This window comes from Ostrinia furnacalis, unplaced genomic scaffold, assembly GCF_004193835.3.
Source record: "Ostrinia furnacalis isolate ACB-3 unplaced genomic scaffold, ASM419383v2 OfSCF3539, whole genome shotgun sequence".
In the NCBI taxonomy this organism is placed as follows: domain Eukaryota; kingdom Metazoa; phylum Arthropoda; class Insecta; order Lepidoptera; family Crambidae; genus Ostrinia; species Ostrinia furnacalis.
The window spans coordinates 107,188-125,295 of record NW_021133778.1 but is presented as its reverse complement, the minus strand read 5'-3'; the positions used below and the strand labels follow the sequence as shown (position 1 = coordinate 125,295).

The 18,108-nt window shown below is 35.4% G+C and overlaps 1 protein-coding gene across 1 annotated transcript; it reads right to left on the bottom strand.

The window, feature by feature from the left end:
- Window positions 1–313: 313 nt before the first annotated feature.
- On the bottom strand, window positions 314–1,158 carry LOC114357889 (probable palmitoyltransferase ZDHHC24). The gene has a single exon (XM_028311684.1). It carries the CDS (start codon window positions 1,151–1,153, stop codon window positions 320–322), a length of 834 nt encoding a protein of 277 aa, XP_028167485.1. The 5' UTR covers window positions 1,154–1,158; the 3' UTR covers window positions 314–319.
- Window positions 1,159–18,108: the final 16,950 nt, after the last annotated feature.

Here is an 18,108-nt window from a genome sequence, read left to right as displayed (position 1 = left end):
GTGAAGTTTCAATTCCAGTTTGAATAATTAACTCGGATGGGGTCATCAGGGCACACAGCCTGTATCGGTTGCGCCATCTATTGGGCAACTAATTATTTGAATAAACGCTTTTTATCGATGCAGAAGAAGCTGTATTAAATGTTGTAATGGCCGTCTTTGAAATTAGACTATCGGTAGAATTGGATCATTATTTTAATGATAAATGATANAAATGACGCATATTGATGAAAAGTATTGCAGCTTATGAAATACGAGAAGGATATGAATAAAAATTACATTACGGTTATAACAATATTTATTTAGTAACGATACTGATTACTTACGACACTTTTGCCTCTTCACTACAAACTTCTGGAAACGGACTATCAACAAACGGAAAGAAAATCGCTAAATACCACTTTGTTCCAAATACCATCAACATGTTGGTCTTCCACTTGGATATGTCTACAGTTTGGCTTTTAAACTCATACGCTGTAATCCCTGCCATTGCATTCTTCACGTGGAACCAGACAAGTAAAGTTATCCAACACACAAGTACCAGGTTTAGAATGAAAAACAATACGTATAGTTCTTTGATGCCCAACGCATCTGCTGTCATAAGCCTGACCACAGGATTGAAGATCTGAACTACTGCGAATATGAAGCCGTAGTCTTCATATTTGGAAGATATGAAGAAGTAGTCGTAGTAGGTTGAGTAGACCACAGATATGAGGATGTAGATAAGGTACAGAATATAGTATCTTTGGTTGTACAGTCCAACGCAGCGGGAGAAGAAGAAGCAGTGGTGGTCTCTTCTAAGAATGCAAATGTTACAGCGGTCGCAATGCCAGCTCTTCGGTGGTTGGTGTTTCTTGCACAATTCACAATACTTTTCATCTGCGTTCACATTTGTGGTTCTCCGAAACATTTTCAAGCTGGTATCAGTAAATATGGCCATAAACATGTTCCCAACGACGTTCATGAAGCAAAATGACGACATGATGATGTGGAACCAGTGTCGTGCTGTCCCGAACTCGTACATTTCCACGATCTGAGGCCGAACTATGATCAGGTGGAAGATGAAGTAGCAAGGCGTGAGGAAGAAGACTAAGCTGTAGCACTGCAGCTTCTCCAACATGTAAAATAATGTTTTCCACTTTGACTTTGAGGACATTATCGTTTTGTCTGTTTCTATGAGTCTGTTAATCTAATGGTGCCTATATTCAGTTTCACAGTGCGCTTCACAAATTATTTTAAGATATTATTATAAGTAGTAATTATTCCATATAGCGTAGGTAAAATAATATTAATAAATTATCACACACTTTTACATGTAACGTCAATATCTGTGACATTTCTTGTCTTTCATGTAAGCTGTCTAAGCTGTCACCACTCTATGACTATTCATTTTCTTTCTTTAAAAGAGTACCTAATTTCAGGATTTGATACTCTAATAAAGTCTTTGTTGTAAACGACCTTCTTGAATAAACTCCACGGACGGAAGCAGCATTTACATTTTGACTAGTTTATAGCTATCTGCAGCAATTTGTATTCCACCGACACACTCATAAAGTCATCGCGTATCGATTTACGAATTCCTTACCGAGGGCATTCACTCCTGGCATCTACATAATATTGTGCTATTATTACAAGCCATGTGGTGACGGCAGAGTAGAATACATTTGTCACTAACTCCTACTCTTCCCGCGGGTACGGGACTATTCCCACCTCTCGTTCCCACCACTGCAACTCCTGTGTTTTCCCGCGGGTACCGTAAGAAGCGACTTAGGGACTACACATCAAACAGAACGGGCAGCTGCGCTCTCTGAAAGCCATCAATCTTTGAAACTGCGATTTCCAACCCGTCTGTCAAGCAAAATGGGGACGATGGCAAAACCATATAACTATAGTGGAGGAGGCTCATAGTCCAGCAGTGGACTGTAAAGGGCTGTTGATGATGATGATGATGATTACGAAGTACTAATTTATTTTATGTTACCTCAATTCATAACCTAAATCAACTAAACAAACAAATATCTCTAGTTTACATAAATCCTAGATTTCTATTTGCACGTAATGAAATGTAGGAAACGAAATGGGAACGGCAGACCGCATATTGATCATGATATTGATATCATATGTACACTGCGGTTGCAGAATTGAAACAAAGTCAGAAAGTAGCGGCATTGTATACTTTATTGCGATAAGTTATTGAGGAGAATATGAAAGCATTTAGATCGCAATAAGTCTTGTGTCGGTGTAATATTTCAAAAGATAATATCTGCTTTGAGTCTAGAGATGATGGATGTTAACAGCGAATCGGGATACGATTTAATTAGGTAATAAATTAAAAAAAAAAACCTATTTACACTACTTATATTTACCTCTTATGTCTGCAATACCAATATTTATTTATGATGACGTTGACTTATTTATTGTTTCATCTTTTTCAGGTATGTTTTCAAAATATTTCGACGAATCAGTGTCAGCGACCGGCAAGTATTTTAACATGATTTCAGACACAGATGGACAGGTTGGTCAAAACTAAACGGTTAATTAAGATTTAATCTTAGTATAGTTTCGACATTATTAGTCTATTCTTTACCTTATGATTGTTGATTGATTTTCTAAGTGGATTAATATTTGCCAGCCTTTCCCCTACACAGATAAAGCCGTTCTCTTAAGTGCCTACTTCTCGAGTTTCCGCCCCGTAAAGATTAGCACGGATACCTCACTTCACTTGTTTATAAAGCTATTATGGGCACTAAATCGGTACGTATAAATCGCTGCGCGCGCGCACGCTTCTGACATTTGAGCCCTTTGCCTGTCACCGCGTAATGGGCCTGAGCGACCTCAAAACAACGGTAGGTAAACGATAAAAGTGTACTTACGACGATTAAGAAAAGCTATTAAGAAAGGTCAATAAGAATCCACTTTCAAATGATGGCGTAAGAGCAAATAATAACAAATTGAAATATGATTGAGATTCGATGTTATTGCTTTAGAGCAGTGGTACCCAAAGTTGTCTGGGCTACGAATTATCTAATACAAGTTCCCAAACTCGGGAGCCACTTATAGGAAATTTAACCGTTAACAATATGACTAAATAAAGGACTTGGATTTGTAGGGTTCTACAGACAGGGCCCACTCAATGTTCGCTCACGACCCACCACTAGGTCGCGACTCATAGTTTGGGAAACCCTGCTTTAGAGTTAATCAGAACGGTAATACACAGACAGCTGATATTAGTTCGTGTAAATTACGAGTAACCTTAACCTTCCAGGGAGCACAAAGTCAGACTCAAAATTACAATTTAGTAATTCAGATTTATTTCAATTCAGCGTCAATGGTTGTTTACTGTAGTAGTTTGCAATATTGACAGTATGTAATGGCGCGGACTGTACCACTTTAGATGTCTTACGTTACTTAGCTAATGACTAATATTGTTTCACTAACAAGACAATGCTGTAACAAGATCAGTCCACACAGATTGACGGTCCATCATCTTAATTAGGTCTCTTCAACCTGATAAGTACTGTTTCAATAGCCCAGCTATGACAATAGCTCATCGCAACGCATATCATCGCTCATACGGTGAACGGAAAATACAGAAGCATGTGTGCAAACTTTACTTATGTTAGCTTTGCGTACATCCCAATCCCAACTAATATTATAAATGCGAAAGTAACTCTGTCTGTCTGTCTGTCTGTCTGTCTGTCTGTCTGTTACGCTTTCCCGCTTAAACCTCGCAACCGATTTTGATGAAATTTGGCATAGAGATAGTTTGAGTCCCGGGAAAGAACATAGGATAGTTTTTATCCCGGTTTTTGAAACAGGGACGCGCGCGATAAAGTTTTTCTGTGACAGACAAAATTCCACGCGGGCGAAGCCGCGGGCGGAAAGCTAGTTTATAATATTGTGATAGAATAATATTGTAAGCGCACTGATGGGTTGTTGACGCATGTAAAATTAAGAAAGAAACATACCTAATTAATCTCATTATACTACATAATGATCTGTATATTTGAAGAATATAAGGGACTAAAAACGGTAACCGATTGGAATAAACTAAAGTCCTCTGCCGCGTCTGTCTCTGTTAGCGATACACTAAAAAAAACTACTAACTAGACGGATTTTCAGACGATTTTCACCAATAGATAGCGTTTTCTTTATACTTTTTTATACTTACGCTAGCTTCTTAGAAACTCCCTTCTATGCTTATGTCGTTCTCTGGTCCATATCATCTTCCTATTAGCACTCATTATCGTCTATCATCTCTTTTGTAACCGCTCTGTATCGAAGCCAATCTATTGATCCCAATCGGGCCTTTGTTTCGTAAGAACTTGCATGTCCGCAAATGCTATTCATAATTACGCTAAAGACTAGAATCTAATATCAGGTGAAGTAATACCTTATTTACATTTCAAAATTGTAACAGCGGGAACATATTTTAACGGAACACAGTTATACCAAGGAACGAGGATAGAAAAGATAGGAAAGGAAAGATACATTACATTTATTCGTCTGCTGTATATGAATCCCCGTTATTATCTACTCGTATAGATACACCTGTCCATTTTCTAGTGCAAGTAGTATTTAATGCAAACAGATTTCATCAGTAATAGTAAAACAAAATTCATATACCTACCAATCTGTCTCAGTCATGATATAAAGTTTTTTTACTTATTGTGTATGCTGCCGTAGTTATCATTTGGTCTTCGTTTTTTAAATACATGGCTGCAACAGTATTTGCGGTCTTATTGTAATTGTAATATTGGGCAACATAATATAATACCTGCTAAGTCCATTAGAGAATAAGAGTCTCCTTAGTATGGCTTATGATCGATGGGGTAATAGAACAATAGCCCCTGAAATGTTCTAATGGTGTTAAGATACGAGTGTACTCGTACTTAATGTCAACGCAATGTTTATTATGTTTAAATATAAGGTTGTATGTCCATGTATAGGAGGTAGCGATTGCGGAGAGTTTTCATGAAGTTATGCCTCTTCATCGACATTATTCCCTTTCTCGTGACATTATTTTCAGTTCTTGGCCATTTTTTATTTCATTTTCGTTCAATTTAAAATATTTTTTCTAGGATTTTTTAAGGTACACATCACATGCAGTGTTGTAATGTAAGGGCACTGTAAACTGTAACACTGAATTAGTTGGAAAAAAATGTTGTAATTCAATATTGGATAAACATTAAATCTATTCCGCTTCTGTTTCCCGCTGCCCGCTACGCTTATAGACACGCTTCTGAAAGTGGACTATAGTGACGAAACTTGCAAGATAAATTAACTTTTTAAGCCTAAAGAGACTGTTAATGTCAAGGGAGTGTCCAGTCATTAGCCGGCTTATGTCTTCAATGCATAATCCTATTAGATTTTTGAATAATGGTCTGCTGAATAAAAGGCAAGCTAGACGTTATGCCAATTGAGGTTAAGGATCTACTATTACGACTTATCGCACACCGGTCAGAATTGTCTCACAGGGTTTCTCTCAGCTATAAGATTTTACGAAAAAAAGATGGTTGCGTATGATTGATGAATTTCGGTTTCCCTAAAGACTATAAATAGAGCTCCGATTTACTACTACTGACTAGCAAAAAAGACGCGTTTTCGGGTTCCTTGAAGGCTTTATTTTATGTTAGAAAAAACTTTGCATGGTATTTTTTACGTAAGCCACATAGGTACTTCAACTACAAGTTTTTATTCTTTAGAAATAACATTTGATGTGTATTTGCACAACATACGATTGCGGACCAATTATAGTCCCTTGAGTAACTCCGCAATAATAAAATTACATAACATACCGCCCGTATGGTCCTATGCCCTTAGCAGTAGTTTTATAATGGAAAGTTGTGAGTTTTCCCAAAAAAGAAGCACAGATCGACGTGCCGATGTGGTTCGANGCCCGCTGCCGCCCCGCTGCCGCGCCGCTGTTTTCGAGAACCGGTCTATTTGATTTTACGCAAAAGATCCTGCCGCTCCCGCCCCGCCGCCGCCGCCGCCCCGCTGCCCGCTAAGTTCGAGGCTGAGGCCTTTAGAGTTAATCAGAACGGTAATACACAGACAGCTGATATAGTTCGTGTAAATTACGAGTAACCTTAACCTTCCAAGGAGCACAAAGTCAGACTAAAAATTACAACTTAGTAATTCAGAGTTATTTCAATTCAGCGTCAATGGTTGTTTACTGTAGTAGTTTTCAATATTGACAACATGTAATGGCGCGGACTGTACCACTTTAGATGTCTTACGATACTTAGCTAATGACTAATATTGTTCCACTAACAAGACAATGTTGTAACGAGATCAGTCCGCATAGATTGACGGTCCATCATCTTAATTAGGTCTCTTCAACCTGATAAGTACTGTTTCAATAGCCCAGCTATGACAATAGCTCATCGCAACGCATATCATCGCTCATACGGTGAACGGAAAATATAGAAGTAGTAGGTACATGAAACTTAACACTAGCGTCAACAAACACTTATGGGTTTGTTGACGCGCGTAAAATTAAGAAAGTAGCTGACAAACCACTTTATCAAAATGGATATTCAAGTTATTAGGTATTTCATACTAGCTACATAAAGCCTAAAGCTTGATCTGAGCCTTGAAGAACATAAATAAAAAATGAAAACTTATTTTCAATTACTTCTTAGTATAAACCAAAGTCCTCTGCCGCGTCTGTCTCTGTTAGCGATACACTGAAAAACTTAACTAGACGGATTTTCAGACGATTTTTACCAATAGATAGCGTTTTCTTTTTACATTTTGATACTCCCTTCTATGCTTCTGTCGTTCTCCGGTCCATATCATCTTCCTATTAGCACTCATTATCGTCTATCATCTCTTTTGTAACCGCTCTGTATCGAAGCCGATCTATTGATCCCAATCGGGCCTTTGTTTCGTAAGAACTTGCATGTCCGCAAATGCTATTCATAATTACGCTTATAAAGACTAGAATCTAACATCAGGTGAAGTAATACCTTATTTAGATTTCGAAATTGTAACAGTGGGAACATATTTTAACGGAACACAGTTATACCAAGGAACGAGGATAGAAAATATTAGATTTAAAAAAAGATAGGAAAGGAAAGATACATTTACTCATCTGCTGTATATGAATCCCCGTTATTAATCTACTCGTATAGATACACCTGTTCATTTTCTAGTGCAAGTAGTACTTAATGCAAACAGATTTCATCAGTAAAAGTAAAACGAAATTCATACATAGATGACCCACGCTGAACTGTCCCACCAAACTCAATGACAGGGGGGCGCTACCATCGTTCAATCGTTCAACTATATGGTTTCCATTATGGCAAAAATCGGAAGCAGCGATCCGGTATTGACGGTGGCGCCCCACTGTCAATGTCATGGATAGGACAGTTCAGTATTTTGGAACTATACCTACCAATCTGTCTCAATCATGACAACAACACTATAAAGTTTTTTTTACTTATTGTGTATGCTGCCGTAGTTATCATTTGGTCTTCGTTTTTTCAATACATGGCTGCAACAGTATTTGCGGTCTTATTGTAATTGTAATATTGGGCAACATAATACCTCCATTAGAGAATAAGAGTCTCCTTAGTATGGCTTATGATCGATGGGGTAATAGAACAATGGCCCCTGAAATGGTTTAATGGTGTTAAGATACCAGTGTATTCGTACTTAATGTCAACGCAATATTTATTATGTTTCAATATAAGGTTGTATGTCCATACAAAGGAGGTAGCGACAGCGGGAAGTTTTCTTGAAGTGATGCCTCATCTTCAACATTTCAGTTTTGAGAAATACTCTTTTCAGCTCTTATCTTGTTTGTAAAGCAAAAAATAATGAGATATGTAAATGTTTCGTAGGCTATATTTTTTGAGCCTTTTATTTTCCTTCAATTTTACTACATATAAAAATATTTTTGGATTGGAATTTTTTTTTACCAAATTAAGTATCTGGACAAAATAGTAGTCATTTAATATTAGTCAAACACTTGTTTTTGCAAGGAGTTAATGTTCAGCCTATAACTAACCTAAAACACTTATTTTTTTATTTGAAAATTCATAAAATCAGGAACATAAAACATAAAATACATCCTTTACGCTTTTGCTTCCCGCTGCCCGCTACGCTTATGCAAGTGTAAACATGCTTCTGAAAGTGGACTATAGTGACGAAACTTGCAAGATAAATTAACTTTTTAAGCCTGAAGAGACTGTTAATGTCAAGGGAGTGTCCAGTCATTTGCCGGCTTATGTCTTCAATGCATAATCCTATTACATTTTTGAATAATGATCTGCTGAATAAAAGGCAAACTAGATGTTATGCCAATTGAGGTTATGAATCTACTATTGAACTAACTGCACACACCGGTCAGAATTGTCTCACAGGGTTTCTCTCAGCTATAAGATTATTTTAGGCAAAAGAAGACGGTTGCGTACGATTTCGGTTTGCCTAAAGACTGATAGGTAAATAGAGCTCCGATTTAGGTACTACTAAGACTGATTAGCAAAAAGTTATAAGTTTTCGGGTTCCCTGAAGGCTTTGTTCATGTTCGAAAAAGCTTTGTATGGTGTGTTTTACGTAAGCCACATACTTCAACTACAAGTTTTTATTCTTTAAAAATAACTTTTGATGTGTATTTGCACAATATACGATTGCAGACCAATTATAGTCCCTTGAGTAACTCCGCAATAATAAAATTACATAACATACCGTCCGTATGGTCCTATGCCCTTAGCAGTAGTTTTATAATGGAAAGTTGTGAGTTTTCCCAAAAAAGAAGCACAGATCGACGTGCCGATGTGGTTCGTCTAGCTTGGGAAATAAATAATAGAGTTTTTATCAATCTAGTTATTTATGTAACGCTGCTACTGGGCTATTATTATGGATGAATTACGCTAAGTGGCTTTCTATTGTGCATTTATATGCCTATTCTTGATAAAAGTATTTCTTTACATAGTAAAAAACAAAGTCGCTCTCGCTGTTTGTACGCTCAAGTATTCATCGGATTTTAATGCAGCTTTCAGAAAGAGGAAGGTTTTGCATTCCACCCGTTCGAAGTCCACCCTGGGTTGCTAGTGTAATGCATACATTTAATAATTTTGAACAGTTTTTATGTTGATATAATAACGGAATGAAAAATTGTTTTCTCTAAGACTTCAAAGTGCCATCATCATTAACTTACGTCAGTCCATTGATAGAATCAAGCCTGAAATGCACGCGATCGAGTCCACTCAGCCTTCTGAGCTGTAGGCGAATTCGGGTTCATTAACTTATTTTATGTAACTTACCTTATCTAAGAGTGAAATTAGAATTCACATGATTCATAACGGCCATCGCAAATTGCGTTCAAACAATAGTAAACTCGCGTTCACATGGTCTGTATATCACGGCGCGATCAGGAGAAAGTGGAGACCAGGCTTAGGCTCTGATCACGTAACCCGAATTATGGTTTATTTACGGTCCAATTTTGGTTGTGGTCCGGTATTGTTCAAGTACCTTTATGATGGCAATTATATGGGCATCATAAAACCAGTATCATTATGAGTTCTTTTTTTAAGATCGCATTGTTATCTCTAAAGAAACAGTTTTAACAAGACTTATTTACCTTTTGTACACTTTTGATTTGAGTAATAAAGAAAGTAAAAAATCAACTCTATTGAAACCCTCATCTCGATTTGACGTTTGGAAATGGAAGCTTTAGAAGTTTTTATAAATAAAAAAATAAAATCTTTACCGAAATTGTATGACAAATTGATCGATTTCGTGAAGGCAAAGAATATTGGACGTTATATCCATTTCGCGTCTCATAACTGTAAAGTACAGTTCCAAACCTTCCACCAAACTCGGATTATGTTCTCAAGGCGTTACGCCCAATCCAAATACATTCATACATGAGCCACCTGAGTTGCAACACGCCATTGTTAGTACACCATAAGCCCCATGTACGTGACGCGCTCATCGCCAGTAGCTTGCCCAACCGCCGATATGCGCTTACGCAAGTTTTTGGTCGCGCGATTTTATCGTCAGGACGATGTTATGGGCACAATTATGGGTTGAAGGTACGTTGCGATACAGCAATTACCTGCGTTGAAGGAAACAGATGTTGGGTTGAGATTATGGCTTTATTAATTTTGAAAGTTCCAATATCTTACAAGATTTTAAGCTAAGCGGTATTAGTATTACTTATAAGCTAGATGCATTCTATTAGTATGATTGATATCTTTATACCTATTAATGTTTTTAATGTCTAGATATTTATAATAGTGGTTTCTGTTGCCTCTATTAAATGCTTTCACATAATATAGTGTTCTGACAACAATCATTACTTTTTAGCTATTAAACATCATAACAATGGTAATGTTACTTTCGTATGACCTTATAATTGAGATTTCATTGTTTTATTTATATTGTTCTGTGAAACTGTTATCACGATCGATATCAAATAATACTTTTCTGGTAAATTAACTAACAGTTTATCAAGATATGGTTTTTAGTTAGAACAAAAGCCATTTAGAAATATTTTGTTATAGTGATTTATTGATCTGTTAAATGTTGATAAACTACAGGTTACATATTTTTCTATGTTCATTTCATAATTTTGATTGTTACCTAGTTATCATTGTCTTACATTGCTTTAAATGAAGTAATCCATAATAACACTGAATTCAAAGCTTTCAGATCGTCCGTTCATTGAGCAGACGGCGTGGTTTGTTGTTCCAAATTCTTCCATTTTCTTTTGTAGCTGGCTATTGTGTCGACGATCTTCATTCTTCGAGAAGTGTTCTCCTAGCTGATTCAATCTGTATCTGTAAAGAAACAGTTCTGATATGAGTTCAGTTTCAAGTTATTGTAATTTTAATTTACAATTACGGCCAGTGTTTAGGATTGAGGCTATGTTTTAATAGAAGTATATTTTACATAAAACTATTGAGTAATTTTGTTCGCTGTTTTTTAGGTGGAAGCGACTAATTCTGATGTAGCTTTTTTCTAATTTACCCACGTTCTCAAACTTATAACCAGGCCACATTATGCAGTATCGATTACCGATTGAAAAAGCGATTCATTCGTAATCGTTACTCGAGCATCGGTTGTATCGAGTTCCCACGACGCGCCCTCTATTCAGCTGAACGATCATACTTATGTAATGATCCATTCAGTATCTAATTAACTGTGATCAGGAAGTATTTAGTATAGGAAGAGGTCGATTCTGCATCGGTTGTTGACTTCAGTTGATTTAAGTACCTATAAAATTCAAAAAATTCAAAAAATTCAAATTTATTTATTTGCACAAAACAGGGTTACAATGGGTCTTTTACATTTTTATGTTTCGAAGTGTCAGTGCCTGTTCAGCCATAAGTCATAGCATGCAAATATTGATAATACCAGTTTTTAATAAATTACATTAAATTAAATTACATTTCAATTAATTGTTTCATTCATAATTAATGTCAGCATTCAAGATAAATTATAATAAAACAGAACACAATGATTAAATCCCAGATGGTCGTCACTTATACTATAATAGGTACATAAATTCAAAGTCAGTCAATCTGTGTCCTATCAAGCAGTGCACTCATTTGTTATACTTCATAAATTCGTCAATAGTGTAAAAAGCATTCACCAAAAGCCATTTTCTAATAGTTGCTTTGAAATTATTATAAGGCAATTGTTTAATTTCGTCCGGTATCTTATTAAAAATTTTAATAGTCATTGTTGGTGCATTTGAAAGAAAGCGAGTTGTTTTTGGAAGGGTTTCCAATAATAACTTATTAGGGAATCGTACACTTCTCTTTGTTACATCTTTGGCTTTTGTAAACTTATGATAATTTTGTTTAACAAATGTTGCTATCTCCATCCCAACTAATATTATAAATGCGAAAGTAACTCTGTCTGTCTGTCTGTCTGTCTGTCTGTCTGTCTGTCTGTCTGTCTGTCTGTCTGTCTGTCTGTTACGCTTTCCCGCTTAAACCTCGCAACCGATTTTGATGAAATTTGGCATAGAGATAGTTTGAGTCCCGGGAAAGAACATAGGATAGTTTTTATCCCGGTTTTTGAAACAGGGACGCGCGCGATAAAGTTTTTCTGTGACAGACAAAATTCCACGCGGGCGAAGCCGCGGGCGGAAAGCTAGTTATATGTATATAAACATGGAAGCGGTAATATATTTAATTTCTTAAAGTAAGGTTTACAGGAGACGTCCGGTGCAATATCACATATAGCACGTATGCAACGTTTTTGCGATATAAAAACCTTTTGTATATCTGTTCCATTTCCCCAGATCAAGAGCCCATACCTCAGTAGTGATTCTACATAGGCAAAGTAAGCTGTCACCGCTGTAGCTTTATTAGCAATTTTGCTAAGTTTGTATAGTGCGAATGCAAACCCATTAACTCTATTGCAAACTTTTTCAATTTGCCCTTTCCAGTTAAGGCATGGTTCAATTATGATTCCTAAGAAAGTAATATTTATGTCATGTTTAATTATTTGATTATTAAAGGTTATGTCAACTGAATTATTCTTGAAATTATTAAAATTCATTAATTTTGTTTTATTTAAATTTAGTTTCAAATCGTTTTTAGATAACCACTTCGCTATTAATGTCAGAGTTTCAGTGATATCTTTTTTGTGTTTTTCTAAAGTATGGCATTTGTCAGTTGTTATTATCACTGAAACATCATCATATAAACTATAAACATAAGGTTCAAAGGTAGAAATGCAACATTAGATCATATGCGCCTCCGATATGTGTCTTAGTAAGTAAATGGTAGACTATTGTTTCAAAAATATCGTAGTTAAGATACACACGGTCAAAGTCAAGTTCCGCAACTAACTCGACAAGACGGGTCATGTAACTACAGAATTTACATTTTCAAATTTATTCCTAGTGCGTGCTATGAGAATGAGACCTTGCTACTTGTCAAATGTCATGAGCATCATGATATTAGCGTGTGTCGAGTTTAGGAGGTCTTTTTTAACTGCATGTCTAACCTGAGAAAAAGGGTCTTCACAGGCTGACAGGTGAATTACGTAGTCATCGTAGAGGTAAGGGTTGTTTTTTTTTTCAAGTAAACCACTACCAGATAATCGAGACAAAATAGAAATCAGTTGTTACCGTGGTCTCATGCAACCACTTATAGGGTTCCACGAGTTAAGGTACAGGTCGTTATAGCTCCTTCTTCATTTCCAAATACATCATTTATCATTTGTCACAAGTGCAATTGCTTCGAACAATTAAACTATGCTTAGAATTGCGAGTTCATACAACCGCATCGTGACGCCGTAGGGCGAACGTCTTAATCTCCTCATACACAACTTCGAACATGTAGAATATTGTTTCGCAAACTAATGATGAAGTCATTAGGTTCATTAAAATGCAATTGAGCATTTCGCATGTCTTCATTAGCGTTCTCAATTCCGCTTACAGAATCCCAAATGCCGCCAAAGCGGACGCAATAGCAATCTACTTCATCGGATCATAGGAAAGTGCAGATGGAATTTAACAATCATAGGGTCTCATCTATGATCTAGGTAGGGCTGCCACAAATTTTCACATTAGTTAGACGGTCTTTGATTTTCAAAAGTAAGGTGAAGTACAATTAAAGTACAGTCGCGGAATGAAAAGGTTCGTCAGTTTTCAAATTGATTCCTTCAACCNATCATTACATTTGTATAGTGCGAATGCAAACCCATTAACTCTATTGCAAACTTTTTCAATTTGCCCTTTCCAGTTAAGGCATGGTTCAATTATGATTCCTAAGAAAGTCATATTTATGTCATGTTTAATTATTTGATTATTAAAGGTTATGTCAACTGAATTATTCTTGAAATTATTAAAATTCATTAATTTTGTTTTATTTAAATTTAGTTTTAAATCGTTTTTAGATAACCACTTCGCTATTAATGTCAGAGTTTCAGTGATATCTTTTTTGTGTTTTTCTAAAGTATGGCATTTGTCAGTTGTTATTATCACTGAAACATCATCAGCAAATAATATCATTTTATGGTTTATCACGTTTGGAAGGTCGTTTATGTACAATAGAAATAGGAGTGGTCCAAGAACGCTTCCTTGTGGAACTCCAGCGCCATTTGTTTTATAGTTGGAGTTGTATGATTGTACATTAAGTTTTTCATCGACCTGTTTTATTTCCACGCACTGTTGTCGATTTTTTAGGTATGATTTTAACCATTCTAAGGCAGGACCTCTGATTCCATTAGTTTCTAATTTTTTCAAAAGTTTGTCATGTGAGACCAGGTCAAAAGCCTTTGATAAATCTAGAAGTAATACTGACGTAAACTTACCGCTATTTACATTTCTTAGAACGTCATCAACTAATTGGTAAGTTGCCTGAGTTGTGGATTTTTGCTTTTGAAAACCATATTGGTTACTATTTATGACCCTGAAGAAAGATGAGATGTGACCATGCATAATCTTTTCAAAAAATTTTGAGAACACAGAGATCAATGTAATAGGTCTGTAGTTAGAAATATCAACCTTATTTCCTTTCTTAAATAAGGGTATTATTTTTGACAAGTTTAGTTTTTCCGGAAATGTACCTGACTCCAGTGATAAATTTACTAAGAATGTAACAACATCCACCACCTGATTTACACATGATTTAATTATTTTTGTGCACACTGAATCATATCCTACTTCTTGTGTATTATTCAATGACATTATTACTCTCCTTGTATCTTTCTCATTTATAGGTGTGAGAAATATTGAGTTCGATAAAACTGCTGTAGAGGGTGGAGAGTAACTTGTTGTGTTTGGGTTTGCCCTAGTTATACCAATAAAGTAGTCATTAAAGGCAGAAGCAATTTCATTAGGATTTATTATTTCCGTACCGTTCTCTTCTATTTTATCTACATAATTTGCGTTGTTTACACCACCCCCTTCAGATTGTAACTATAATCTTCCAAGTGGCTTTGCATTTATTTTTACTGTTAAGAACGTACGTGTTATTTGTGATTCTTTTTGCACAGTTGGTACATTTTTTCAATAACTTGTTAAATTTTAAGTATTTAGTTTTATTTGCCATCGTTTTATTCGAGTAATATTTATAGCGAAGTGTGCGCTTGGTTTTACAACTTTTTTGTAACCCTTTCGTTATCCATGGTAGTTTTTTAGAAGTCGTCCGTTTTATCCTAATTATTGGGAAGCATTGCTCATAGAGCAAACAAAATATGTCATAAAATTCATCAAATGCTTCATTTAAGTTATTGTGTTTATAGACATCTGAGAATGATAAACTGCCTAAATGTTGCCCAAACTTCACAATATTTTCATCTGAGTAACATCGATTGTATGTGTAAACAATTTTTGGACTTTCATTTTTATAATCTACCTGGAATTTCAACACCTGTGCAGTGTCATGATCTGATAGCCACAGTGGCAGTATCGATCCCGACGCATAATGGATGTTACTAATTATGAGATCGAGACAAGAATTTCCTCTGGTAGGTACTGTAATGTGTAATTTCAAATTATATTTTTTTAGAATGTCAAGTAACCTTGTAGAAGTTTGATTGGTTTCGCACATATTTATATTAAAATCTCCCGTCAAGATAATATGTTTTTTTGTATATTTATGAATACATTTATATATGAGAAGGTCAAGTTTTGATAGAAAAATGTCAATATGGCTGTTAATTTTTGAAGGTATACGATAAATACATATGACGATCATATTATTGTTAGTCAGATTTACTACACAAAATTCAAAGTGATTAATTAAACATAAGTCGTTAAAGCAAGTAATGGGTTTATATTCTAGCCCCTTTTTTATTAAAATACATGAACCCCCCCTTTTACTTGGTCTCGAGAAAAAAGTAGCTAAATCATAAGCATTTAAATGTATATTTTTTTCATCACCCGTTTTTACAAATGTTTCTGTGAAACATAGTATATCGGGGTTACATGAGCTGCTATTTTTTCGTCTTATACCTAATAGAGTAAGTTCCTGTAGTTCCTTTTTTGACAACAAACCATGTATATTTTGGTGCATGATTGTAAAGTACTTTATTAGAACTATTAGACTCGAAAAAATGAATCACTTGCCTTTGTAGGTGTGTTTAGATTAATTGATTGATCCTTACATATTTTTGGAAAATAATAAGGTATTGTCCCTTTTTTTAATGGCGTGCATACCTTTTTTTTGTTATCTATATTTTTAGAATTTTTTAAGTGCCTTTTAATAACTTCAAAACATAAAAATCGTTTATCATAGTCAGCAAAATCGATGCATATATTTATCTTAAATGTAATATACTGTAAATAGTTAGTAAAACTTAAACCATGGCTTGGATTAAAAACTATGTAAGTACAGTTTTTAAAATGTTTTGACCACATATGTAAGTTATAGTTTAAAGTTTTCTCATTTAAATAACGATTTGAGTTGACAGGTACAATTATTACTTGGGCATTTTTCAATGTATGCAATATTATACAAATGTTCGAGTGCAATTTATTAATGTCTTTATCATGAGTTCCAATACTCAAAATAACAAAATCATTTTTAGTAATTTTTTTACTTAATACATTACAATATTCCAATATTTCTGTACTCGTTGCCTCAGTCATAATTTGGGCAATAGTATTGTATGAGTTTTCCAATTTGTTTCTTCTTGCTTTAATAATTTGCGATGCCAATCCTCTTACTTGTTCGTCCCCGATGATATAAAGATGTTTGGTAACCTCTTGATTGCTGCTTTTTGCGCCATCTGTTGTGGTGATGGGTGAAATCGGTTTCATGTGATTTATTTTTGTTCCTGTGGCTGCGCTGGTTGTTGCGCTGGCTGCTTGCGATTTTGTGCGCGAGGGTGTCAGTGGAGTGGGTATCTCGTGTTTGTCGCATTGTGCGGATGGCTCGTCCATATTTTCTCTAGGTTTTTTATTTGTAGATTTTTTTGATGGAGTCGTTTTACAGATGTGTGTTAGCTTTTTTATTTGGAGCTCATATTCGTCAATTTTCTTTTTCAAGGCTTTGTTGTCTCCCAACAGGTTTATTATTTCTGCATTTGCTATTTCCAACTTTTCCTCCAAGATTTTATTTTTTTCTTTTAGTTCTTCATTTTCATGATTGTCATTTTGATGCAATTCGATTAGACTTCTATTGAGAGTTCCCGCAGGAGTCAATGTCAGTGAAGAGCTTGTCATGTCATCCTCTGATAGCGACTCAAATGAGTTATGTATAGAAACATTTGGCCGATGTTTATTTCGCTGTGTGACATTGCTTTGATTCAGTTGTTGATTATCCTTTAAGTTTGGTATACAAGAGTAGCACTTATAGTTCTTTTTATTTTCCGGTGTCATGAGATAAAATCTTCGTTCAGTTACGTTTGTGCAATCCAAATGATAGTGTTTTTCGCAGATTTTGCATCTCAAATAATCTCTGCTCTGTATAACTTTTTTACATTTATTACACCTGAGAACCATTGTGTATTTTTTTTTTTAGTTTAATATCGTTCAGTTAGATGGCGTTATGGATTCAAATAATGTGTGGTTGTGATTTGTTCAACAACAAAATACAAAATTTCGGAAGCCACTGAGATTCGAACTTGGGTTCCTAGATTTTTACGTGGTACGTATGATGATAATACTTTGATCTTACATGAGAAAATAGATGACTTGGAACTTTATCTTAATCAGTTTAAATCTCGATATGAAATGGCACAGAAACAAATCAATGAACATGTACTGGCCACATCCAAACTTGTTGACCTATGTAATTACAACACTGAGCGTTTTGAGACCTTATCAAAAAAACAGTCTTGTAACTGTATTAATGGCCTTCAGCCCACTACAATACCAAAGTCTATTCAAACTGAGCCGGCGCAGGACATATTATTCACTGAATCCCAAACTAATGAAACTGCCTTGTCTAAAAAAATTAGTGATACCGGTAATGGAGGGAAAACCTATATTTATTCTGATCAGCTTGGTCAGGGGGTAGGTTCTATGCTCAGGGAGCACTTGAATACACAAGTCTTGAATTATTGCTATCCAGGCAGGTTTCTGACAGAGATAATTTACGAAATTGGTAAAAACCAAGAATTAGATGAGAACTCTAATGTTATTATAATGTATGGTAATAGTTACTCTGTAGATAAAAAGAGTATAATTCA